The sequence below is a fragment of the Mustelus asterias genome, unplaced genomic scaffold, assembly GCF_964213995.1.
Source record: "Mustelus asterias unplaced genomic scaffold, sMusAst1.hap1.1 HAP1_SCAFFOLD_98, whole genome shotgun sequence".
Taxonomy (NCBI): domain Eukaryota; kingdom Metazoa; phylum Chordata; class Chondrichthyes; order Carcharhiniformes; family Triakidae; genus Mustelus; species Mustelus asterias.
The window spans coordinates 746,713-766,923 of NW_027590146.1; the positions used below are offsets into that span (position 1 = coordinate 746,713).

General features: G+C 46.8%; 1 protein-coding gene across 1 annotated transcript in view; it reads right to left on the reverse strand.

Moving 5' to 3' along the window:
* LOC144484289 (NACHT, LRR and PYD domains-containing protein 3-like) overlaps positions 1-20,211 on the reverse strand; it is a 48,822-nt gene that overhangs the window by 8,145 nt on the left and 20,466 nt on the right. The window contains exons 7-9 of the mRNA XM_078202817.1: positions 17,267-17,437; positions 13,093-13,263; positions 8,170-8,340 (exon numbers count right to left, since the gene is read on the reverse strand). Coding sequence (XP_078058943.1) covers positions 8,170-8,340; positions 13,093-13,263; positions 17,267-17,437 — 513 coding nt within the window. The remainder of the gene's footprint in view (positions 1-8,169; positions 8,341-13,092; positions 13,264-17,266; positions 17,438-20,211) is intronic.

The following is a 20,211-nucleotide window of genomic DNA, read 5'->3' on the forward strand; positions in this document are numbered from 1 at the left end:
GTTCCGCCCGACCCGAACCCCAGAACGTGGCCGGGGGAACCCTACCAGAAATGAAGGCGGCCGTTCTGGCCGTCATAGGCTACAATAGGGATGACCCGGTACAAGGCTTAAACAACTGCCAACAAAAGAGAGGGGAACACCCGACGGCCTATGCTGGCCGACTATGGAACCAATTTGTTGCGGTTTTTGGCCAATTAAATCGAGTCCAATTAAATGCACACCACCGGCCCACATGGATCCGGACCCTGATAGCACACGCCACCGAGGGGAGTCGGAAAGCCTGTGAGAATTTTGATCCCGATGACAATACACACACAGAAGCCTGGGCCATCCGCAAAATGACTCGTGTGTGGGAACGGGAAGTCAGACAAACAGACACCCCCAAGCCCACAAAACACGGAAAGATGAACCCGATCCACACAGACCCGGCCCCGGTTTGGCGTAACGAAGGGGGTGGTGGAAACAGGGGACTGGGAAACTCACCCCCATATACTCCTGCCAATCATCGATACAGAAAACCGCAGCCCCGCCCAGAACCCCGATATATCCACAACCCCAGGTACAGGGAACAAGACAAAACCAACCCCAGATATGCACCCCCACAAGCACAGTGTTATAACTGTGGGCAACCCAACCATTTTGCCCGGGACTGTAGGGCACCACCAAATTTCAGGGGACAAGGCCGCATAGGACATAGGCCCAACCCCCGGCACCGAGAACGATATAGAGCTGAACCCAGAGGCCCATGCCCACAAGCACAGTGTTATACCTGCGGGCAACCCAACCATTTCGCCCGGAACTGTAGGGCACCACCCAACTACCCCGCATGGCCATCTCAGCGGTTCCCCGACGATGGACCCCGACCCATGCCCCTTGAAGGACCAGCCCGACAAGCATCTATAACCCCCACATTCCTGGCAGACAACCTAACCTACGGTGGGGAGCCCCATGAATGCCAGGTTCCGGCAATAAAAGACCCCAAGGGGCCATTTTTGCCAAAACAAAATGGGGGAGGAGCCAGGGGAATCAGCCAAACCGCGGCCCAGGGGACCCCGATGGAAAGGATGGGGAACCCACAAACCTTACCCCCTATGGCACCCCTGGTACTGGGACTCCCAGAACCGTTTGACCCGGCGCTCACCACCAGAGGTGGTAATGCAGTGGGTACCTGGCAGCCAAAGCCCGCCCATATAGGTTCCCCCCACTAAGAAAGAATCAGGACATCACAGTCCAGATTGTAAATAGCTTTATCCGTCCACTCCACGCATCACCCAATTGAAAAGGGTTTCTTATCTGCCCACATTATACTGCGTTATAATCTTCCGACACACCACAGTTTGGTTGTGAGATGAAGAATCTATTGTTATACTGTGCCATAGTCCTCCAATAACAAGGACACGTGCCACATACCCAACATTTTATTTTCACGTTCTGCAAACTCCTTACCCCACTACCCTTCGTATGACACGATTGGGCCTTTATTATTCCTTTACTTATTTCTTTGGTTTTATTTTATAAAAAAGAGGAGTCATACGACATTCTAGTAAAGAAAAGGAAAAGAGAATCAGATATTAATAAGAATTAACAGGTGCTACCTTGATCTTCCCCAGAATGAACTACATACTTCCCTGTTATCTGGGACTCCTTGTCTCAGACCGAACCAGAGACACCACACCAACCAAAGACCAGAAGATCAGCCTACGATACCCCGGATACATGTGGTTCACCCCACGCCCGATGGAAGTACACTCGTCAGAGGTCAACCTTTTGGCACCCCTTAGAAACTTTCTGGAAGGGGACTACAGAACAATATCTAAAGAACGTAAACTCTTGCAGAATAAAAGACTTGATTTAGATGCAGCAAAAGCAAGACTGAAGAAGGCAAAGGTCTCAGAGGCCCGTTCAGCAGCAGAACAGGAAATGTGAATTACACAAAGTGAATTTGATCGCCAGGCAGAGATCACAAGACTTTTGCTTGAAAGAATTAGCAGTACACATGCTCATCACCTTTGTTGCCTGCATGACTATGTTGATGCCCAGTTGACCTACTACGCTCAGTGTTACTATTGCTTTGCTTTGTATATACCCAATTGACGTATTGTTTCTTGTTTTTAAAAATTATTTTACTTCATTTTGTACTGTTTATTGCTTTGTTTTGTACATACCCGATTGCTTATTGTTTTTTAAATTATTTTACTTATTTAAATTTGTTAGTACTATTGTGGGTTAGGGATGATACTGTCAACTCCAGATTCGGGGTACTTGCTTGTTCAGATGTTTTGGTGAGAATTGTGTGATCCGGTTCGCTGACGCTCATTGGATCAAGAGGAGGGAATGTGGTGATATAAACAGGGCCTAGTTTTAAGGCTGATAAAATTGGATATCCTAAATTAAAGAATTGGGCACATTGAAATCAAACACAGTCACACCTCAGGCAGGCCAATTGTACAATACACAAATGTGTCTGCGCCTGACCCATCAACCACCCATCAAAGGTCGTTACACTCTACTTGAGACTTAGCAGGAGATCATGGAACCTCATTGAAATGCATCGGTCTATTGTTAGAAGCCCAGATCGGGCCAGACTTTCTGTCACCAAGAGATCCTGTAGAAACCTTACCGGATAACAAGTTTAACAACATGGAGATGGACACCTGGGGGCGGACCCTGGTGTCCTGTCAGGCAGACATCAAGAAACCCACTGGGTATTGGAACCCCCTCCTGGGACCTCATTGGCCAGAAGCCAGAGAAGTTTCTGGAAAGGCAAGCAGGCTGGGGATAAAGGGACACACTCAGGCACACAGGAGCGAAGACTCGACAGGGGAGACAGCCGTGACCATTCGGAAGACTGACCAGGGAAGGAAGGAAGGAAGAAGCGGCCATCGAGACTCACCTTCATGACGACAGACCAAGGGGACTCAGAGAATCGGGCCTGCAGTTTAACCAAACCATCTTTACGGGTAGTATACTTGAATCTGCTGGGGTATCCTCTGGTTTTATGTGGGTAATTTAAGGGTTAATAGTGTTATTTAATAAACTTGTTGAATCTTTACTTGTGTTTGTCCTTTGTCCACCTTGCAAATAAGGGCACCGGGGTAAAACCTTGGAGTAAGTAAACTGGTTGAAAGTATCTGAGATTAACAGGTACAACAGCAGTGAATTGACAGGTTTGAAGTGACAGCGGTGGGTGGCTGGGGAAGAAACGAAGAAAGGATAAACTGGAATTACAGGAGTGATTAAATGATAAAAGTGATGATGGGACAGGACCACAATCACAGGATCCCCATGTCCTTACTCGGAGTGGCTCGGGAGGGACATGGGATGGTCAGTGGTTTGGGAATGCAGTTTGTGGCGAGGTTGAAGATAATGGCTGTGATTTTACCAGAAGCTCTGAAGTCCCAGCATGGGGATTGGAAATGGGTGGTGTGTCCGTGTGGGCAGGATAGGCAGAGTTATGAAGGTGATATTGTCAGAGGGGGACAATTAACGGCTGGCAGGCAGGGGGAGCTGCCCACTGAGGCAGCCTGGGCATGGGGCAGTCCCGGTTCAGGCAATGCTGGCACCATCTCCAAAGGCAGCAGGACTTTCAAACAGCAGCTCTGGAGGGAGCAGCGAGGGAGCTCTGCTTACTGAATGAGGGGCTGAAATGTCAGACAGCAGAGCAAGGCTTGCGCCCCGCCCCCCCCCCCTCCCTGGAGGGGCTCCTCCCGGCTGCTCAGGCTCAGAGGGAGGTCCTGTTCCCTCAGGATGGGAGGAGATTATCCCATCGGTACAAGCCAGTCTGGATGGAGATTGCTGGGAGGTGAGCAGGTTTCAAACACGTGGTTACAGAGTGGAAAAGGATCAATGTCCTGATGTGTTCTGCCACGGTGAGTGCAGCACAGCCTGATATGTGAATAAGGATGAGGGGAAAATTGTGGATAGAACATCTCCACCCAGACACTGGCAATGCAAAGGACTTGCAGAATCTCACTGGCTGTCCTGTCTGGAGACAATACACATCTCTGTAACCTGTGCTCAATGCTGCCTTCTCTCACATTATCTGTCTCTTTAAGACCTGGTTGGCTGTAGGGATTCGCATTCTAATCAGTATTCTGGAACTTGATTTTGTGTCTCTATGCCCTGTTTGAGAGCAGATTTCCACTCCATCTGACGAAGGAGCAGCGCTCCGAACGCTAATGGTATTTGCTACCAAATAAACCTGTTGGACTTTAACCTGGTGTTGTTAAAACTCTTACAATGCAAAGGCAGCAGCATTGACTGTCAGAGACATGTCCGTTAGGCTGCCACCAGCACAGGCTCGAGCAGGGCTGACCAACATATTCACTGGGCAAACACACGTCAATGTTTTTCTCACTCAAGGGGCCGATGAGTAAATTTCAGAATGATAAAGTTTGGCACAGCAGAAATTTCAATTAAAAACTAAACTGAGATATGAAAAGAAACAACTTGCGGAGCACAATAATGAGTAATAAATAAAGATGATTATTAGAGTTTAATCCTCATCAATCACAAATTGTTTCTCTCCCACATTTGCTGCAGATTGGCTCAAAAACCCAGCAGCAGCAAACATGGGAAAGAAACGGGATGTGATTGGAGGAGCAGCTCCATGCAGATTCTTCCATTCAAACTGAACTGTGTGACTGAGATTCTGGAAACTCGCTCCGGGGGCCGCATTGAGGGGCTTCGAGGGTCACATTCCCCCCTTGGTCCACACGTTGGACAACCCTGGGCTACTGCATGTGTTTGATGAGTGAGTAACAATTTATGTGTTTGGAAAGAGAGCAAATATCATCAGGGAATGAGTGAAGAAGAGTGGAGACATCCAGGTCTTGCCATCCTTACGCCAATGGAAGATGAAGTACTGGATCAGGAAGGCCTGGGGGCAGAGTGGGTAATTACTGCTGGTGAGATGGGTTGAGTGGGTGGCCTAATGAATGGGCACAGGAGAGCGTCTGGTGAGGACAAAACATAGAGCTTATGTATCCATCACTGGTCACAGAGAGCAGTCTGAAGGACGTATTGGGATAGGAACAAAATAACTAGGAGCAGCAGAAGGCCATTCAGCCCCTCGAGCATACTCCATCACAGCTGATCTAATTATAGTCTCAACTCTTTTCCCCGTAACCCTTGATTCACTTCTCAATCCAAAATCATTCTTAACTCAGCCTTGAATATATTCAATGACTCTGCCGCCACGAGTTTCTAGGGAAGAGAATTCCACTGACCAGCCACCATCTAAAATATAAATTTCTCCTCATCTCAGTCTAAAGGGACTGACAATTACATTTTAAAATCTGTCCCCTTGTTCTGGTCTCTCTTACAAGAAGAAACAGCCTCTCAGCAACCACCCTGTCTCATCCCCTCAATGCGATCACCTTTTAACCTTCTGAACTTTCATAGATATTGCTCCAATCTGCCCAAATTTTCCTTGTAAAATAAACCTCACCATCCCAGGAATCAGCCGAGTGAACTTTCTCTGAACTGGTTCCAATACAATTCTATCCTTTTTTAAGTAGAGCTCAACACTGTACACATTACTCCAGTTGTGGAGCCTCCCTGAGCCTCTCCACATCCCCTTGAAACATCTTTGCATCCTCCTCACAATTCAGATTTTCACCTAGGTTTCCATTATTCGCAAATTTGGAAATATTATATTTGATCCCCACATCCATATCATTGATGTAGATTCTGAATAGCTGAGACCCAAACACTGATCCCTGCCGTACTCCACTAGTTAGAGGCTGTCAACCCAAAAGTAACCCATTTATTCCAACTCCTTGTTTCTGTCCATTAATCAGTTCTCAATCCATGCTGGTATATTCCTCCCAATCCCACATGCTCCAATTTTATTTAATAACCTCTTGTGAGTGAATCATGCAACTATAGAATCCCTAGTGAAGGAATCGTCATTCGGCCCATCGAGACACACTGACAGAGTAACTTACCAAGGTCCGCTCCCCATAAACTCACAAATTTACTGGGGCTAATCCACCTAACCTACATACCTTGGGACACGAAGGGCAATTTTACCATGGCCAATTCATCTACCATCCATATCGTTGGAGTGTGGGAGGAAACCGGAGCACCCAGAGGAAACACACGCAGACACAGGGAGAATGTGGAAACTCCACACAGTCACCCAAGGCTGGAATTGAACCCGGGCCCCTGGCTGTGATGCAACAATGTTAACCACTGTGTCACCGTGCCAGCCTTTCATAAATCCATGTTGGCCCTGTCTAATCCTGCCATTAATTTCGAAGTGTTCTGTTATCACTTCCTTTATTATAGATTACTATAGGATTTCCATACCATCAATGTCAGACTAATAGATCTGCAGTTGCCCGGGTTCCCGTAACCCCACATATTTACGCCGCTAATCCCCCTAACCTACACATCCTGGACACTAACGGGCAATTTAGCATGGCCAATCCACCTAACCTACACAGTTTATTTGGACTATGGGAGGAAACAGGAGCAGCCGGAGGAAACCCACACAGACACGGGAAGAACGTGAAAACTCCACAGACAGTCGTCCAAAGCTGGAATGAATCCGGGTCCCTGACGCTGTGAGGCAGCAGTGCCAACCCCGGTGCCACATCTTCGCTTAATCTAATACACTCCTTGAATTAGCAACGGCTGGAACACTTCTGCTGCTCTTCTCCAAATGAAAGGAATGTATTTTTGTTGGAAACGCCACACATTTGCACATCACCATGTCTAAAACAGCTTGTTTTGTGATTGGCACTGGAACGTGCTTCTCCAAGAAATTGCTTGAATAGATTCTGTGAACGAATCTTCTTTTCAACTTTTGACAATCTGAGTGATTTATACAGTAAATGGAAGAAGCCACAGGAGCATTGACCTACAGAGGGATCTGTGTGTACAAGTCTACAGATCCCTGAAAGTGGCAACACTGGTGGATGAGGTGGTCAAGAAGGCAGACAACATGCTTGTCTTCATCGACCGGGGCATCGAGTGTAAAAGTTGTCAAGTTATGTTACAGCTGTATGAAACTTCAGTTGGCCACATTTGAATATTGCTTGCAGTTCTGTTCGTGACACTCCCAGAATGATGTGGATGCTTTGGAGAGGGTGCAAGGAAGGTTTACCAGAATGTTGCCTGGTCAAGGACGGTTAGGTTATGAGGAGACGTTGTATAAACACAGATTGTTTAACTACAAAAAAGGGAGGCTGAGGGGTGACCTGATGGAGGTGTCCACAATTATGAGAAGCATCAATATGGTGGATAGTCAGAGACTTTTCTCCAGGGTGGAATGGTCAACTACAAGAGGGCACAGGATGAAGGTGAGAGGAGCAAAGTTTGGAGGGAGGTGTGTGGGGTACGTTTTCACCCAGAGGGTGGTGGGTGCCTGGAAGGCACTGCCAATGGAGGTGGCAGAAGCAGGCACGTTTCCAATGTCCAAGGTGCATCTTGGTAGATACATGAACAAGAGACAAACAGAGGAATAGAATCCGCAAATTGGCAGTAAGTTCTGGGTCTGAATAAGCGTTAGGAGGCGCCACAGGCTTGGTGGGCTGAAGGGCCTGTTACTGTGCTGTGCGGTTCTTTGTTCTTCTTTGTATATGAAGATTAAAAACACCCGTGGTTATTGCAATATGTTTTACAAGGCCCCGTTATTTTTCCTGTGTACTGTGTCGGAGATTGTGACTGTTGTTAGGAGCCTATAAATGATTCCCACAAGTGATCTTTTAACTTTGTTAAATCTTATTTCTATCCAAACTGATTCTGCATCTTGAACTAAGTTCAGCTCTCGCTGCTGTACTGACATCTGTTACTAACAGCGAGACTCCACCACCATGTCCTGTCCTCCATTTACTGTCATCTATTCACTCTCCCCCCCTTCACTAATCAATGGATGCTGTGTCCGGGGAGAGCTGTGCACATCTGAGGAGGAGGAGAGGACCTCAGAGGGGGAACCATAACATTATTCCCCCACTCCCTCAACATAAGGATCTGTGGGACTGACATCCCATTGCTCAGAGATCAGAGAGAGAAGCAACAGGAGTCAGAGGAAAAGCAGTTTTCCTGATTCATAACCGACGCCAATAGTAATGGGCGGTGTTTTTTATACAAATACCAGTGGTGAAATTATATTGTTGAATATTCAGTTATTATAAACACAATCTCACACAGTCTGCTACTTACTGCAGTTTCTGTATTTTACAGTCCGGATTCCTCAGAGCCACAGACAGCAGTTTCACTCCGGAATCTCCCAGTTTATTGACACCCAGATACAGATCTATCAGTGAGCGGTTTGTACTGAGAGCAGAGGCCAGGTCCTCGGCACAAGAATCGGTGAGATCGTTACCATAGAGACTGGAGATCAGAGAGAGAAAAATAACAGGAATCAGGGTAAATCCACGGTGTTTTTAAGAATAAGATCATTAACAATAATAATGTACAGCGCGGGACATTCACGAAACACAACTTCAGTTGATACAGAAGACAAAATTCTATTGATGCTGTAAATCTGAAATATGAATAAAATATGTGGAAAATCTCAGCAGGACAGGCAGCATCTGTGAAGAGAGAAACAGATTTAGTTTCAGTTCAATTAGCTAAAATTAAAACTTGGGAGTAGCAGTGAATTAAATTGTTTTAAGTGACAGGGAGCTGGGGATGGGCGGGTGACAAGGAAAGAACAAAATGGAAGTGCCGGAGTGATTAAATGACAAAAAGGATGATGGTGAAAGGGAAGAGCACAGGATTCCCATGTCCTTACCCTGAGTCACAGGGGGGGACATGGGATGGTCAGTGGCTCAGGAATGGAGTGTGTGGTGGGGTTGAAGATGATGAGAGAGAAACCTTTTTCACGATGCCAGTGGTTCGGGTCTGGAATGTACAGTCTGGAAGTGTGGTGGGGGCAGGCTGATTCGAGGCATCACAGAGGGCAGTCGATGAACAATCGAATGAAACAATGTGCAAAGATACGAGGAGAAGGCAGTAGAATGAGACAAATTCCTAATCCTAGTTTGGTGAGCCGGTGCAGACACATTTCGCCTCGTGGTGCTCCGCAATAATTCTGTGAAGATAATGGTTGTAAATGTATCGAGATTTTAACTGGAAGCTGGTGATGTTGCAGTGTCAACAGGGTTAGGTAATTTAGCCAGTGTCCACAAAGGGCCATTGGTATCTCTCTCAGGTAGAATCACAGAATTGTTACAGAGCAGAAGGAGACCATTCGGCCCATGCTCTCTGCACCGACTCTCTGAATGAGCAATTTACTAAGTGTCATTCCCCCAAATTCTCCCCGTAACCCTGCACAATCTTCCTTTTCAGATCATAATCCAATTCCCTTCGGAAATTTTCAACTGAACGTGTCTCCACCACACTCCCAGACAGTGAACTCCAGCCCTTAACCACTCGCTGCAGGAAGTCCCGGTTCAGGCAATGCTGGCATGGGCAGCACTTTGATAGGCAGCAGCTCTGGAGAGACCAGTGAGGAAGATCTGGTTAAGAACACAGGGCTGGAATGGGAGGAGGAAGGTTAAACTCAATTCAATGATGCACTTGGCAACACTTGGTACTCTTCCCCAAGGCTACGTGAGTTTGGAGCAAATTTCTGTTCTCTCAGGACTGGACAGTATCTGCCACATCAATCCAAGTATATCGGGATGGAGATTACTGGAGACCTGAGTAGGCGTGGGTTATATGGTTGCATGAGGCAAAAGGATGAATAACTTGCCAAGTTCTGACAAGGTGGTGAAGCATTTTATAGCATATAATCTGAGGCATATGGGGTCGAATGAGAATGAAAGTGTGCACGTGTGTGTGAATGTGTGTCTGCGCGTGAGTGAATGTATATCACTGTGAGTGTGTGTGTGTTTATTACTGTGGGTGTCTCTGTGAATGAGTGTGTGTGTGTCCGTGAGTGTGCATCTGTGAATGTGTGTCTGTGAGTGTGTGTTTGTGTGTCTGTGAGTGTGTGTCTGTGTGTATGTGAATGTGTGTCTGTGTCTCTCTGTTGTGTGTGTGTCTCCGTGTGTTTGCGTCTGAGTGTGTGTGTCTGTGAATGTGTGTCTGTGTGTGTGAGTGTCTGTCTCTGTGTGTTTATGTCTGTGTGTGTGTGTGAGTGGTGGAGCAGGCTCGATGGGTTAAATGGCCTACACATATTTGAGATTTAAATATATTGATACAGATGCATGCTGTCACCCCCCCTCCCTCCCTCCCCACCCAGCCACAGAAAGATATCTGCAGTTTTGTCATATTTTTTGAACCATTTAATGTGACAGAATGCGAAACATCCTGGCCAATGACACAAACAATGATCCAGCATCGTCAGCAGCATCGCTGGAAACATCAAATTGCAAAGTTATTCATATTTTGTAAATTGACAAAACTGATGGAGAGGTTTGAGTTCAGGGAAATGTAAACCGACACAACTTAGATTGAAAAGGGCTGGAACAATGTACTTTAATAAATGATGAAAAGTGGAAGCTCAAAATGTTCCGATATTTCACAGCTGGACTCACACAATACACAGAGCAATGTCTCTGATACTCTGGAATTGCTGCAAATGTGGTTAATCTCAGTACGGAGGCTGCTTTCATGGTTCAATGTTAATCTGATCACTCTCATCAAAACAGGGTCAACATTTCTGTACAATGTGAGGGATTCGTAAGTTAATATAGTTCAGTTTCAATGTTTAAAATAACCAGTCACTTTTCTGTGGCTGCTTTGGGAATGTCAGTGGAATGTAGTTCACAGTAAAGTGTGAACAATTGTATTGGGGAATAATTGGAAGCAGTTTCCATTTTTGGTGGGGGGAGTGGGTGGGAGCTTTACTCCAGAGGCTGGGCAGGAAAGAAACAGGGGAGGCTCCCCACTCCCCCATCCCTTCCCTGATCTGTGTCTCTCCACGTCTAACCCCACCTCCAGCGGTGTTTCTGACTCATTTTACAAACCGCACCAACACTGAGAATCTCCCTCATTCGATAATGCCAATCCATCTACCATCCATATCTTTGGAGTGTGGGAGGAAACCGCAGCACCCAGAGGAAACACAGGCAGACACGGGGAGAATGTGGAAACTCCACACAGTCACCCAAGGCTGGAATTGAACCCGGGCCCCTGGCTGTGATGCAACAATGTTAACCAGTGTGTCACCGTGCCAGCCTTTCATAAATCCATGTTGGCCCTGTCTAATCCTGCCATTGATTTCGAAGTGTTCGGTTATCTCTTCCTTCATTATAGATTATTATAGGATTTTCCATACCATCAATGTCAGACTAATAGATCTGCAGTTGCCCGGGTTCCCGTAACCCCACATATTTACGCCACTAATCCACCTAACCGACAAATCGGACACTAACGGGCAATTTAGCACGGCCAATCCACCCAACCTACACAGTTTATTTGGACTATGGGAGGAAACAGGAGCAGCCGGAGGAAACCCACACAGACACGGGGAGAACGTGAAAACTCCACAGACAGTCGTCCAAAGCTGGAATGAATCCGGGTCCCTGACGCTGTGAGGCAGCAGTGCCAACCCCGGTGCCACATCTTCACTTAATCTAATACACTCCTTGAATTCGCAACGGCTGGAACACTTCTGCTGCTCTTCTCCAAATGAAAGGAATGTATTTTTGTTGGAAACGCCACACATTTGCACATCACCATGTCTAAAACAGCTTGTTTTGTGATTGGCACTGGAATGTGCTTCTCCAAGAAATTGCTTGAATAGATTCTGTGAACGAATCTTCTTTTCAACTTTTGACAATCTGAGTGATTTATACAGTAAATGGAAGAAGCCACAGGAGCACTGACCGACAGAGGGATCTGTGTGTACCAGTCTACAGATCCCTGAAAGTGGCAACACTGGTGGATGAGGTGGTCAAGAAGGCAGACAACATGCTTGTCTTCATCGACCGGGGCATCGAGTGTAAAAGTTGTCAAGTTATGTTACAGCTGCATGAAACTTCAGTTGGCCACATTTGAATATTGCTTGCAGTTCCGTTCGCGACACGACCAGAATGATGTGAATGCTTTGGAGAGGGTGCAAGGAAGGTTTACCAGAATGTTGCCTGGTCAAGGACGGTTAGGTTATGAGGAGACGTTGTATAAACACAGATTGTTTCACTACAAAAAGGGAGGCTGAGGGGTGACCTGATGGAGGTGTCCACAATTATGAGAAGCATCAATATGGTGGATAGTCAGAGACTTTTCTCCAGGGTGGAATGGTCAACTACAAGAGGGCACAGGATGAAGGTGAGAGGGGCAAAGGTTGGAGGGAGGTGTGTGGGGTAAGTTTTCACCCAGAGGGTGGTGGGTGCCTGGAAGGCACTGCCAATGGAGGTGGCAGAAGCAGGCACGTTTCCAATGTCCAAGGTGCATCTTGGTAGACACATGAACAAGAGACAAACAGAGGAATAGAAACCGCAAATTGGCAGTAAGTTCTGGGTCTGAATAAGTGTTAGGAGGCGCCACAGGCTTGGTGGGCTGAAGGGCCTGTTACTGTGCTGTGCGGTTCTTTGTTCTTCTTTGTACATGAAGATTAAAATCACCCGTGGTTATTGCAATATGTTTTACAAGGCCCCATTATTTTTCCTGTGTACTGTGTCGGAGATTGTGACTGTTGTTAGGAGCCTATAAATGATTCCCACAAGTGATCTTTTAACTTTGTTAAATCTTATTTCTATCCAAACTGATTCTGCATCTTGAACTAAGTTCAGCTCTTGCTACTGTACTGACATCTGTTACGAACAGCGAGACTCCACCACCATGTCCTGTCCTCCATTTACTGTCATCTATTCACTCACCCCCCTTTCACTAATCAATGGATGCTGTGTCCCGGGAGAGTTGTGCACATCTGAGGAGGAGGAGAGAACCTCAGAGGGTGAATCATAACATTATTCCCCACACCCTCAACATAAGGATTTGTGGGACTGACATCCCATTGCTCAGGGATCAGAGAGAGAAGCAACAGGAGTCAGAGGAAAAGCAATTTTCCTTATTCATAACTGACGCCAATAGTAATGGGCGGTGTTTTTTATACAAATACCAGTGGTGAAATTATATTGTTGAATATTCAGTTATTATAAACACAATCTCACACAGTCTGCTACTTACTGCAGTTTCTGTATTTTACAGTCCGGATTCCTCAGAGCCACAGACAGCAGTTTCACTCCTGAATCTCCCAGGTTATTCTTACTCAGATTCAGATCTATCAGTGAGCGGTTTGTACTGAGAGCAGAGGCCAGGTCCTCGGCACAAGAACCTGTGAGATAGTTATTATTCAGACTGGAGATCAGAGAGAAAAATAACAGGAATCAGGGTAAATCCACAGTGTTTTTAAGAATAACATTAACAATAATAATGTACAGCGCGGGACATTCAAGAAACACAACTTCAGTTCATACAGGAGGCAAAATTCTATTGATGCTGTAAATCTGAAATATGAATAAAATATGTTGCAAACTCTCATCAGGTCAGGCAACATCTGTGAAGATAGAAACAGATTTAGTTTCAGTTCAATTCGCGAAACTTAGAAATTGGAAATAGCGGTGAATTAAATTGTTTTAAGTGACAGGGAGCTGGGGATGGGCGGGTGACAAGGAAAGAACAAAATGGAAGTGCCAGACTGATTAAATGACAAAAAGGATAATGGTGAAAGGGAAGAGCACAGGATTCCCATGTCCTTACCCTGAGTCACAGGGAGGGACATGGGATGGCCAGTGGCTCAGGAATGGAGTGTGTGGTGGGGTTGAAGATGATGAGAGAAAACCTTTCTCACACTGCCAGTGGTTCGGGTCTGGAATTCACAGCCGGGAAGTGTGGTGGAGGTCGGCTGCATCGAAGCAGTCAAAAAGGAATTAGATGATTATTTGAATATAAAGAATGAGCTAGGATACGAGAAAAACGCTGGAGAATGACTCAAATTCCTAATGCTAATTTGGTGAGCTGGTACAGACACGATGGGCCAAATGGCCTCATTGTGCACCGTAAGAATTCTGCGAAAATAATGGTTGGAAATGTATCGATATTTCAACTGGAAGTTGGTGATGTTGCCGTGTGGACAGTGTTAGTCGCCATAGTCCTCAATAAAATGTTAATACTGATAGGCAGAGGGATCTGGGTGTACAGGTCCACAGATCACTGAAAGTGGCAATGCAGGTGGAGAAGGTAGTCAAGAAAGCATACGGCATGCTTGCCTTCATCGGCCGGGGCATTGAGTTTAAAAATTGGCAAGTCATGTTGCAGCTTTATAGAACCTTCGTTCGGCCGCACTTAGAATATAGTGTTCAATTCTGGTCTCCACTCTACCAGAAGGATGTGGAGGCTTTGGAGAGGGTACAGAAAAGATTGACCAGGATGTTGCCTGGTATGGAGGGCATTAGCTATGAAGAGAGGTTGGAGAAACTTGGTTTGTTCTCACTGGAGCGACGGAGGTTGAGGGGAGACCTGATATAGGTCGACAAGATTATGAGAGGCATGGACAGAGTGGATAGTCGGAAGCTTTTTCACAGGGTAGAAGAGTCAATTGCTAGGGGGGCAAAGGTTTAAGGTGCGAGGGGCAAGGTTTAAAGGAGATGTACGAGGCAGATTTTTTACACAGAGTAGTGGGCGCCTGGAACTCGTTGCTGGGGGAGGTAGTAGAAGCAGATATGGTGGTGACGTTTAAGGGGCGTCTTGACAAGTACATGAATAGGATGGGAATAGAGGGATATGGTCCCCGGAAGGGTAGGGGGTATTAGTTAAGTCAGGCAGCATGGTCGGTGCAGTCTTGGAGGGCCGAAGGGCCTGTTCCTGTGCTGTAATTTTCTTTGTTCTTTGTGTTTCTCTCCAATAGAGAGAGAGACAATTTGTTACATGTAGCTTCAGGGATACAATTTAATAAACGTGCGGCAATGGGAGGAGATGGGATTCCATGAACCCCACAGCCGGTAAGAGGACCAAACCCTCAGATTTAGCATCATTCTACATCACACTCTAAACACCAAACCAAATGAACTAACCAACTCCACATATAACCAAACAGGCACATTAATATCTGACAGGTTCGGGAAATCCGTGCACTCAGGCAGCACAGGCAGAATCACAGAATTGTTACAGAGCAGGAGGAGGCTATTCGGCCCATTGTGTCTGCACTGACTCTCCGAATGAGCAACTCACTGAGTGTCATCCCCCTACCTTCCCCCCAAAACCCTGTGCATTCCAGAGCTTAACCACCGTCTGCAGGGGAAGGCCCCATTCAGGCAATGCTGGCAACAGATTTAAAGGCAGCCAACGGCACTTTTAAAGGCTCTGAAGGGAGCAGTGAGGGAGCCCTGGTTAATGAACAAAGAGCTGAAATGGCAGAAGGCAGATTAAACCCAATTCGCTGACACTTCCCTGGAAATTCTCACGGCTATATCGGTTTGGAGGGAGGCTCTGTTCCCTCAGGAGTGGAGGACGAGACCTGTCACATCAACCCAAGCAAGTCTGGATAGAAACTGCCGAGGGCCAGAGCAGGCAGCACGTGGCTGCAGTGAGGCAAAGGGATCAATAACCTGATATGTTCTGACAAGGTGAGCGTTAAACTTACAGGCTGATATGTGAATAAGGATGAAAGGAATGGTGGAAAGAACATCTCCACCCAGACACTGGCAATGTCCAGACAGCAGCATCAATCTTCAGGAACATGTCAGCCTCTCTGTGAAGGGTTCCGGTCAGTCAGAGATGACTGCTGCACTGCCGACACTGAGTGACCATCCTGGTGGTCCCATGATGGGCAGTCTGGCAGCACCATAGGCTTGTGTGTGTCTTTGATGGGTGAGTATCAATGGAAATTTATGTTCTTGTAGAAGAGGGCACTCAGCGTCAGAGAAGGAGCCAAGAGTGACAGTGTCTGGATTGTGTCATCCTTATGCCAATGGAAGATGCAGTGCTGGAGCTGGGAGACCTGGAGGCTGGGTGGGCAATCGCTGATGGTGAGATGGGTTGTGGATCCAGAGAGAGTGAGTGAGTGAATGGATGGGCACAGGAGAGGCTCTGCTGCTGAGTCCATAACTTGGAGCTTGTGTGTCTTCCATTGGTCACATGGAGCTCTGGATTAGGAACAGTCAGAAGTTTAACAGCACCAGGTTAAAGTCCAACAGGTTTATTTGGTAGCAAATGCCACCAGCTTTCGGAGCGCTGCCCCTTCGTCAGGTGGAGTGTAGAAATGCTCACAAACAGGGCATACAGAGACACAAACTCAATTTACAGAATAATGACTGGAATGCAGTCTTTACAGATAATCAAGTCTTAAAGGTACAAACAGTGTGAGTGGAGGGAGCATTAAGCACAGGTTTAAGAGATGTGTATTGTCTCGACAGGACAGCCAGTGAGATTCTGCAAGTCCAGACAAGCTGTGGGCCATTCGGCCCATCAATCCTTCACTAACAACAATCCCGCCCAGGCCCTATAACAGTAACCCTACATATTAACTCTGCAAATCCCCCTGACATTAAGTGTCAATTTACCATCGCCGCTCAAACTAGCGTGCACATCTTTGGCATGTGGGAGGAAACTGGAGTAACTGAAGGAAACCTGCGCAGACACGGAGAGTACATGCAAACTCCACACAATCTGTCACCCAAGGCCGGAATTGACACGGTTCTCTGGCGCTCTGAGTCAGCAGTGCTAACAGCTCTACCACCCTGCCGACCATGATCAGCCGTGGTTCGTCCCAATTGCAGTGAGTATAGGACGAATAATTTCTATATTCTTTCATAAGATAAGCCTGGCATGCCATGAAAGACTCAAGCCAACATTTTCTCAAATGTTTATAAAATACGTTCATAAGGTGACCAAAACTATATACGTTACTTCAGCTGTGCTGTGACCACAAACCTATCAGATTTGTGACTGGCGACCTTTGCTCCCAGGCGAATTGTCCCTCATTGCCTTTTCTGTTGATTTGTCAAAGCTGTCGGATCTTATAATATGAAGTCATGTGACTGGATCAGGTTGGGGATTCTGAGAGTCAGCACACCCGAAGGTAGAAATTCAATACAGTTTGCAGTTGCCAATGACTGGACCTCAGAGGGTGAACCATAACATTATTCCCCCACTCCCTCAACATAAGGATCTGTGGGACTGACATCCCATTGCTCAGGGATCAGAGAGAGAAGCAACAGGAGTCAGAGGAAAAGCAGTTTTCCTTATTCATAACTGACGCCAATAGTAATGGGCGGTGTTTTTTATACAAATACCAGTGGTGAAATTATATTGTTGAATATTCAGTTATTATAAACACAATCTCACACAGTCTGCTACTTACTCCAGTTCCTGTATTTTACAGTCCGGATTCCTCAGAGCCACAGACAGCAGTTTCACTCCTGAATCTCCCAGTTCATTGTCACTCAGATTCAGATCTATCAGTGAGCGGTTTGTACTGAGAGCAGAGGCCAGGTCCTCGGCACAAGAATCTGTGAGATCGTTACCAGACAGACTGGAGATCAGAGAGAAAAATAACAGGAATCAGGGTAAATCCACAGTGTTTTTAAGAATAAGATCATTAACAATAATAATGTACAGCGCGGGACATTCAATGAGTATTCTGAGTGCAGTTAGACAGAGACACCAGGAGATGGAGACAGTGAGTATTCTAACTGAGTGCAGTTAGACAGAGACACCAGGAGATGGAGACAGTGAGGGGGTAACTGAGTGCAGTTAGACAGTGACACCAGGAGATGGAGACAGTGAGTATTGTAACTGAGTGCAGTTAGGCAGGGACACCAGGAGATGGAGACAGTGAGTATTCTAACTGAGTGCAGTTAGACAGAGACACCAGGAGATGGAGACAGTGAGGGGGTAACTGAGTGCAGTTAGACAGTGACACCAGGGGATGGAGACAGTGAGTATTGTAACTGAGTGCAGTTAGGCAGGGACACCAGGAGATGGAGACAGTGAGTATTCTAACTGAGTGCAGTTAGACAGAGACACCAGGAGATGGAGACAGTGAGTATTCTAACTGAGTGCAGTTAGACAGGGACACCAGGAGATGGAGACAGTGAGGGGGTAACTGAGTGCAGTTAGACAGGGACACCAGGAGATGGAGACAGTGAGGGGTAACTGAGTGCAGTTAGACAGGGACACCAGGAGATGGAGAGTGAGTATTCTAACTGAGTGCAGTTAGACAGGGACACCAGGAGATGGAGACAGTGAGTATTCTAACTGAGTGCAGTTAGACAGGGACACCAGGAGATGGAGACAGTGAGGGGGTAACTGAGTGCAGTTAGACAGGGACACCAGGAGATGGAGACAGTGAGGGGGTAACTGAGTGCAGTTAGACAGGGACACCAGGAGATGGAGACAGTGAGTATTCTAACTGTGGCTCAGGAATGGAGTGTGTGGTGGGGTTGAAGATGATGCGACAGAAACCTTTCTCACACTGCCAGTGGTTCGGGTCTGGAATTCACAGCCGGGAAGTGTGGTGGAGGTCGGCTGCATCGAAGCAGTCAAAAAGGAATTAGATGATTTTTTGAAGATAGGCAATGAGCTACGAAAATGGATACGACAAAAAGGCTGGAGAATGACACGAATTTCGAATGTCAATTTGGTGAGCTGGTGCAGACACGATGGGCCAAATGGCCTCATTGTGCTCCGTAAGAATTCTGTGGAGACAGTGGTTGAAAATGTTATCGATATTTCAACTGGAAGTTGGTGATGTTGCCGTGTGGACAGTGTTAGTAGCCACAGTCCCCAATGAAATCTCTCCAATAGAAAGAGACACAATTTGGTACATGTCGCTTCAGGGATACAACTTAGTAAACGTGGGGATATGGGAAGAGTTGGGACTCCATTAACCCCACAGCCAGTACGAGGACCAAACCCTCAACAACAGCGTCATTCGACATCACGCTGGAGACACCGAACCAACTGAACTAACCAACTCCACACAGAGCCAGAACGGGCACAGTAAATGTCTGACAGGTTCGGGAAATCCGTCCACTCAGGCAGCACAGGCAGAATCACAGTATTGTTAGAGAGCAGAAGGAGGCCACTCGGCCCATCGTGTCTGCACTGACTCTCCGAATGAGCAATTCACTAAGTGGCATTCCCCCACCTTCCCCCAAATCCCTGTGCATTGCAGAGCTTAACCACTGGCTGCAGGGGACAGCACAATTCTGGCAATGCTGGCACCAGATTTAAAGGCAGCCAGCAGCGCTTTTAAAGGCTCTGAAGGGAGCAGTGAGGGAGCCCTGGTTAATGAATAAAGGGCTGAAATGGCAGAAGGCAGATTAAACCCAATTCGCTGACACTTCCCCGGAAATTATCAAGGCTATTTCGGTTTGGAGGACGGTTCTGTTCCCTCAGGACTGGAGAAGGATACCTGTCACATCAACCCAAGCAAGTCTGGATAGACACTGCCAAGGGTCTGAGCAGTGGCTGCAATGAGGCAAAAGATGAATAATCTGATATGTTCTGACAAGGTGAGCGTTAAGCCTACAGGCTGATATGTGAATAAGGATGAAAGAGAAATTGTGGAAAGACCATCTCCACCCAGACACTGGCAATGTCCAGATAGCAGCATCAATCTTCAGGAACATGCCAGCCTCTCTGTGAAGGGTTACATGGAACATAGGACATAGAACAGTACAGCACAGTACAGACCCTTCGGCCCACGATGTTGTGCCGAGCTTTGTCCAAAACCAAGATCAAGCTATCCCACTCCCTATCATTCTAGTGTGCTCCATCTGCCTATCCAATAACCGCTTGAACGTTCCTAAAGTGTCCGACTTCACTATGACAGCAGGCAGTCCATTCCACACCCCAACCGCTCTCTGAGTAAAGAGTCAGTCAGAGATGACTGCTGCACTGCCGACACTGACTGACCATCCTGGTGGTCCCATGATGGGCAGTCGAAATTAGCGTCAGGTTTGTGTGTGTCTTTGATGGGTGAGTAACAAGGGAAATTTATGTTCTTGTAGAAGAGGGCACAGAGCCTCAGAGAAGGAGCCAAGAGTGACAGTGTCTGGATTGTGTCATCCTTATGCCAATGGAAGATGCAGTGCTGGAGCTGGGAGACCTGGAGGCTGGGTGGGCAATCGCTGATGGTGAGATGGGATGTGGATCCAGAGAGAGTGAGTGAGTGAATGGATGGGCACAGGAGAGGCTCTGCTGCTGAGTCCCAAACCTGGTGCTTGTGTGTCTTCCATTGGTCACATGGAGCTCTGGGTTAGGAACAGTCTCCAGGACATGTTGGAATGTGCATTACCCTCT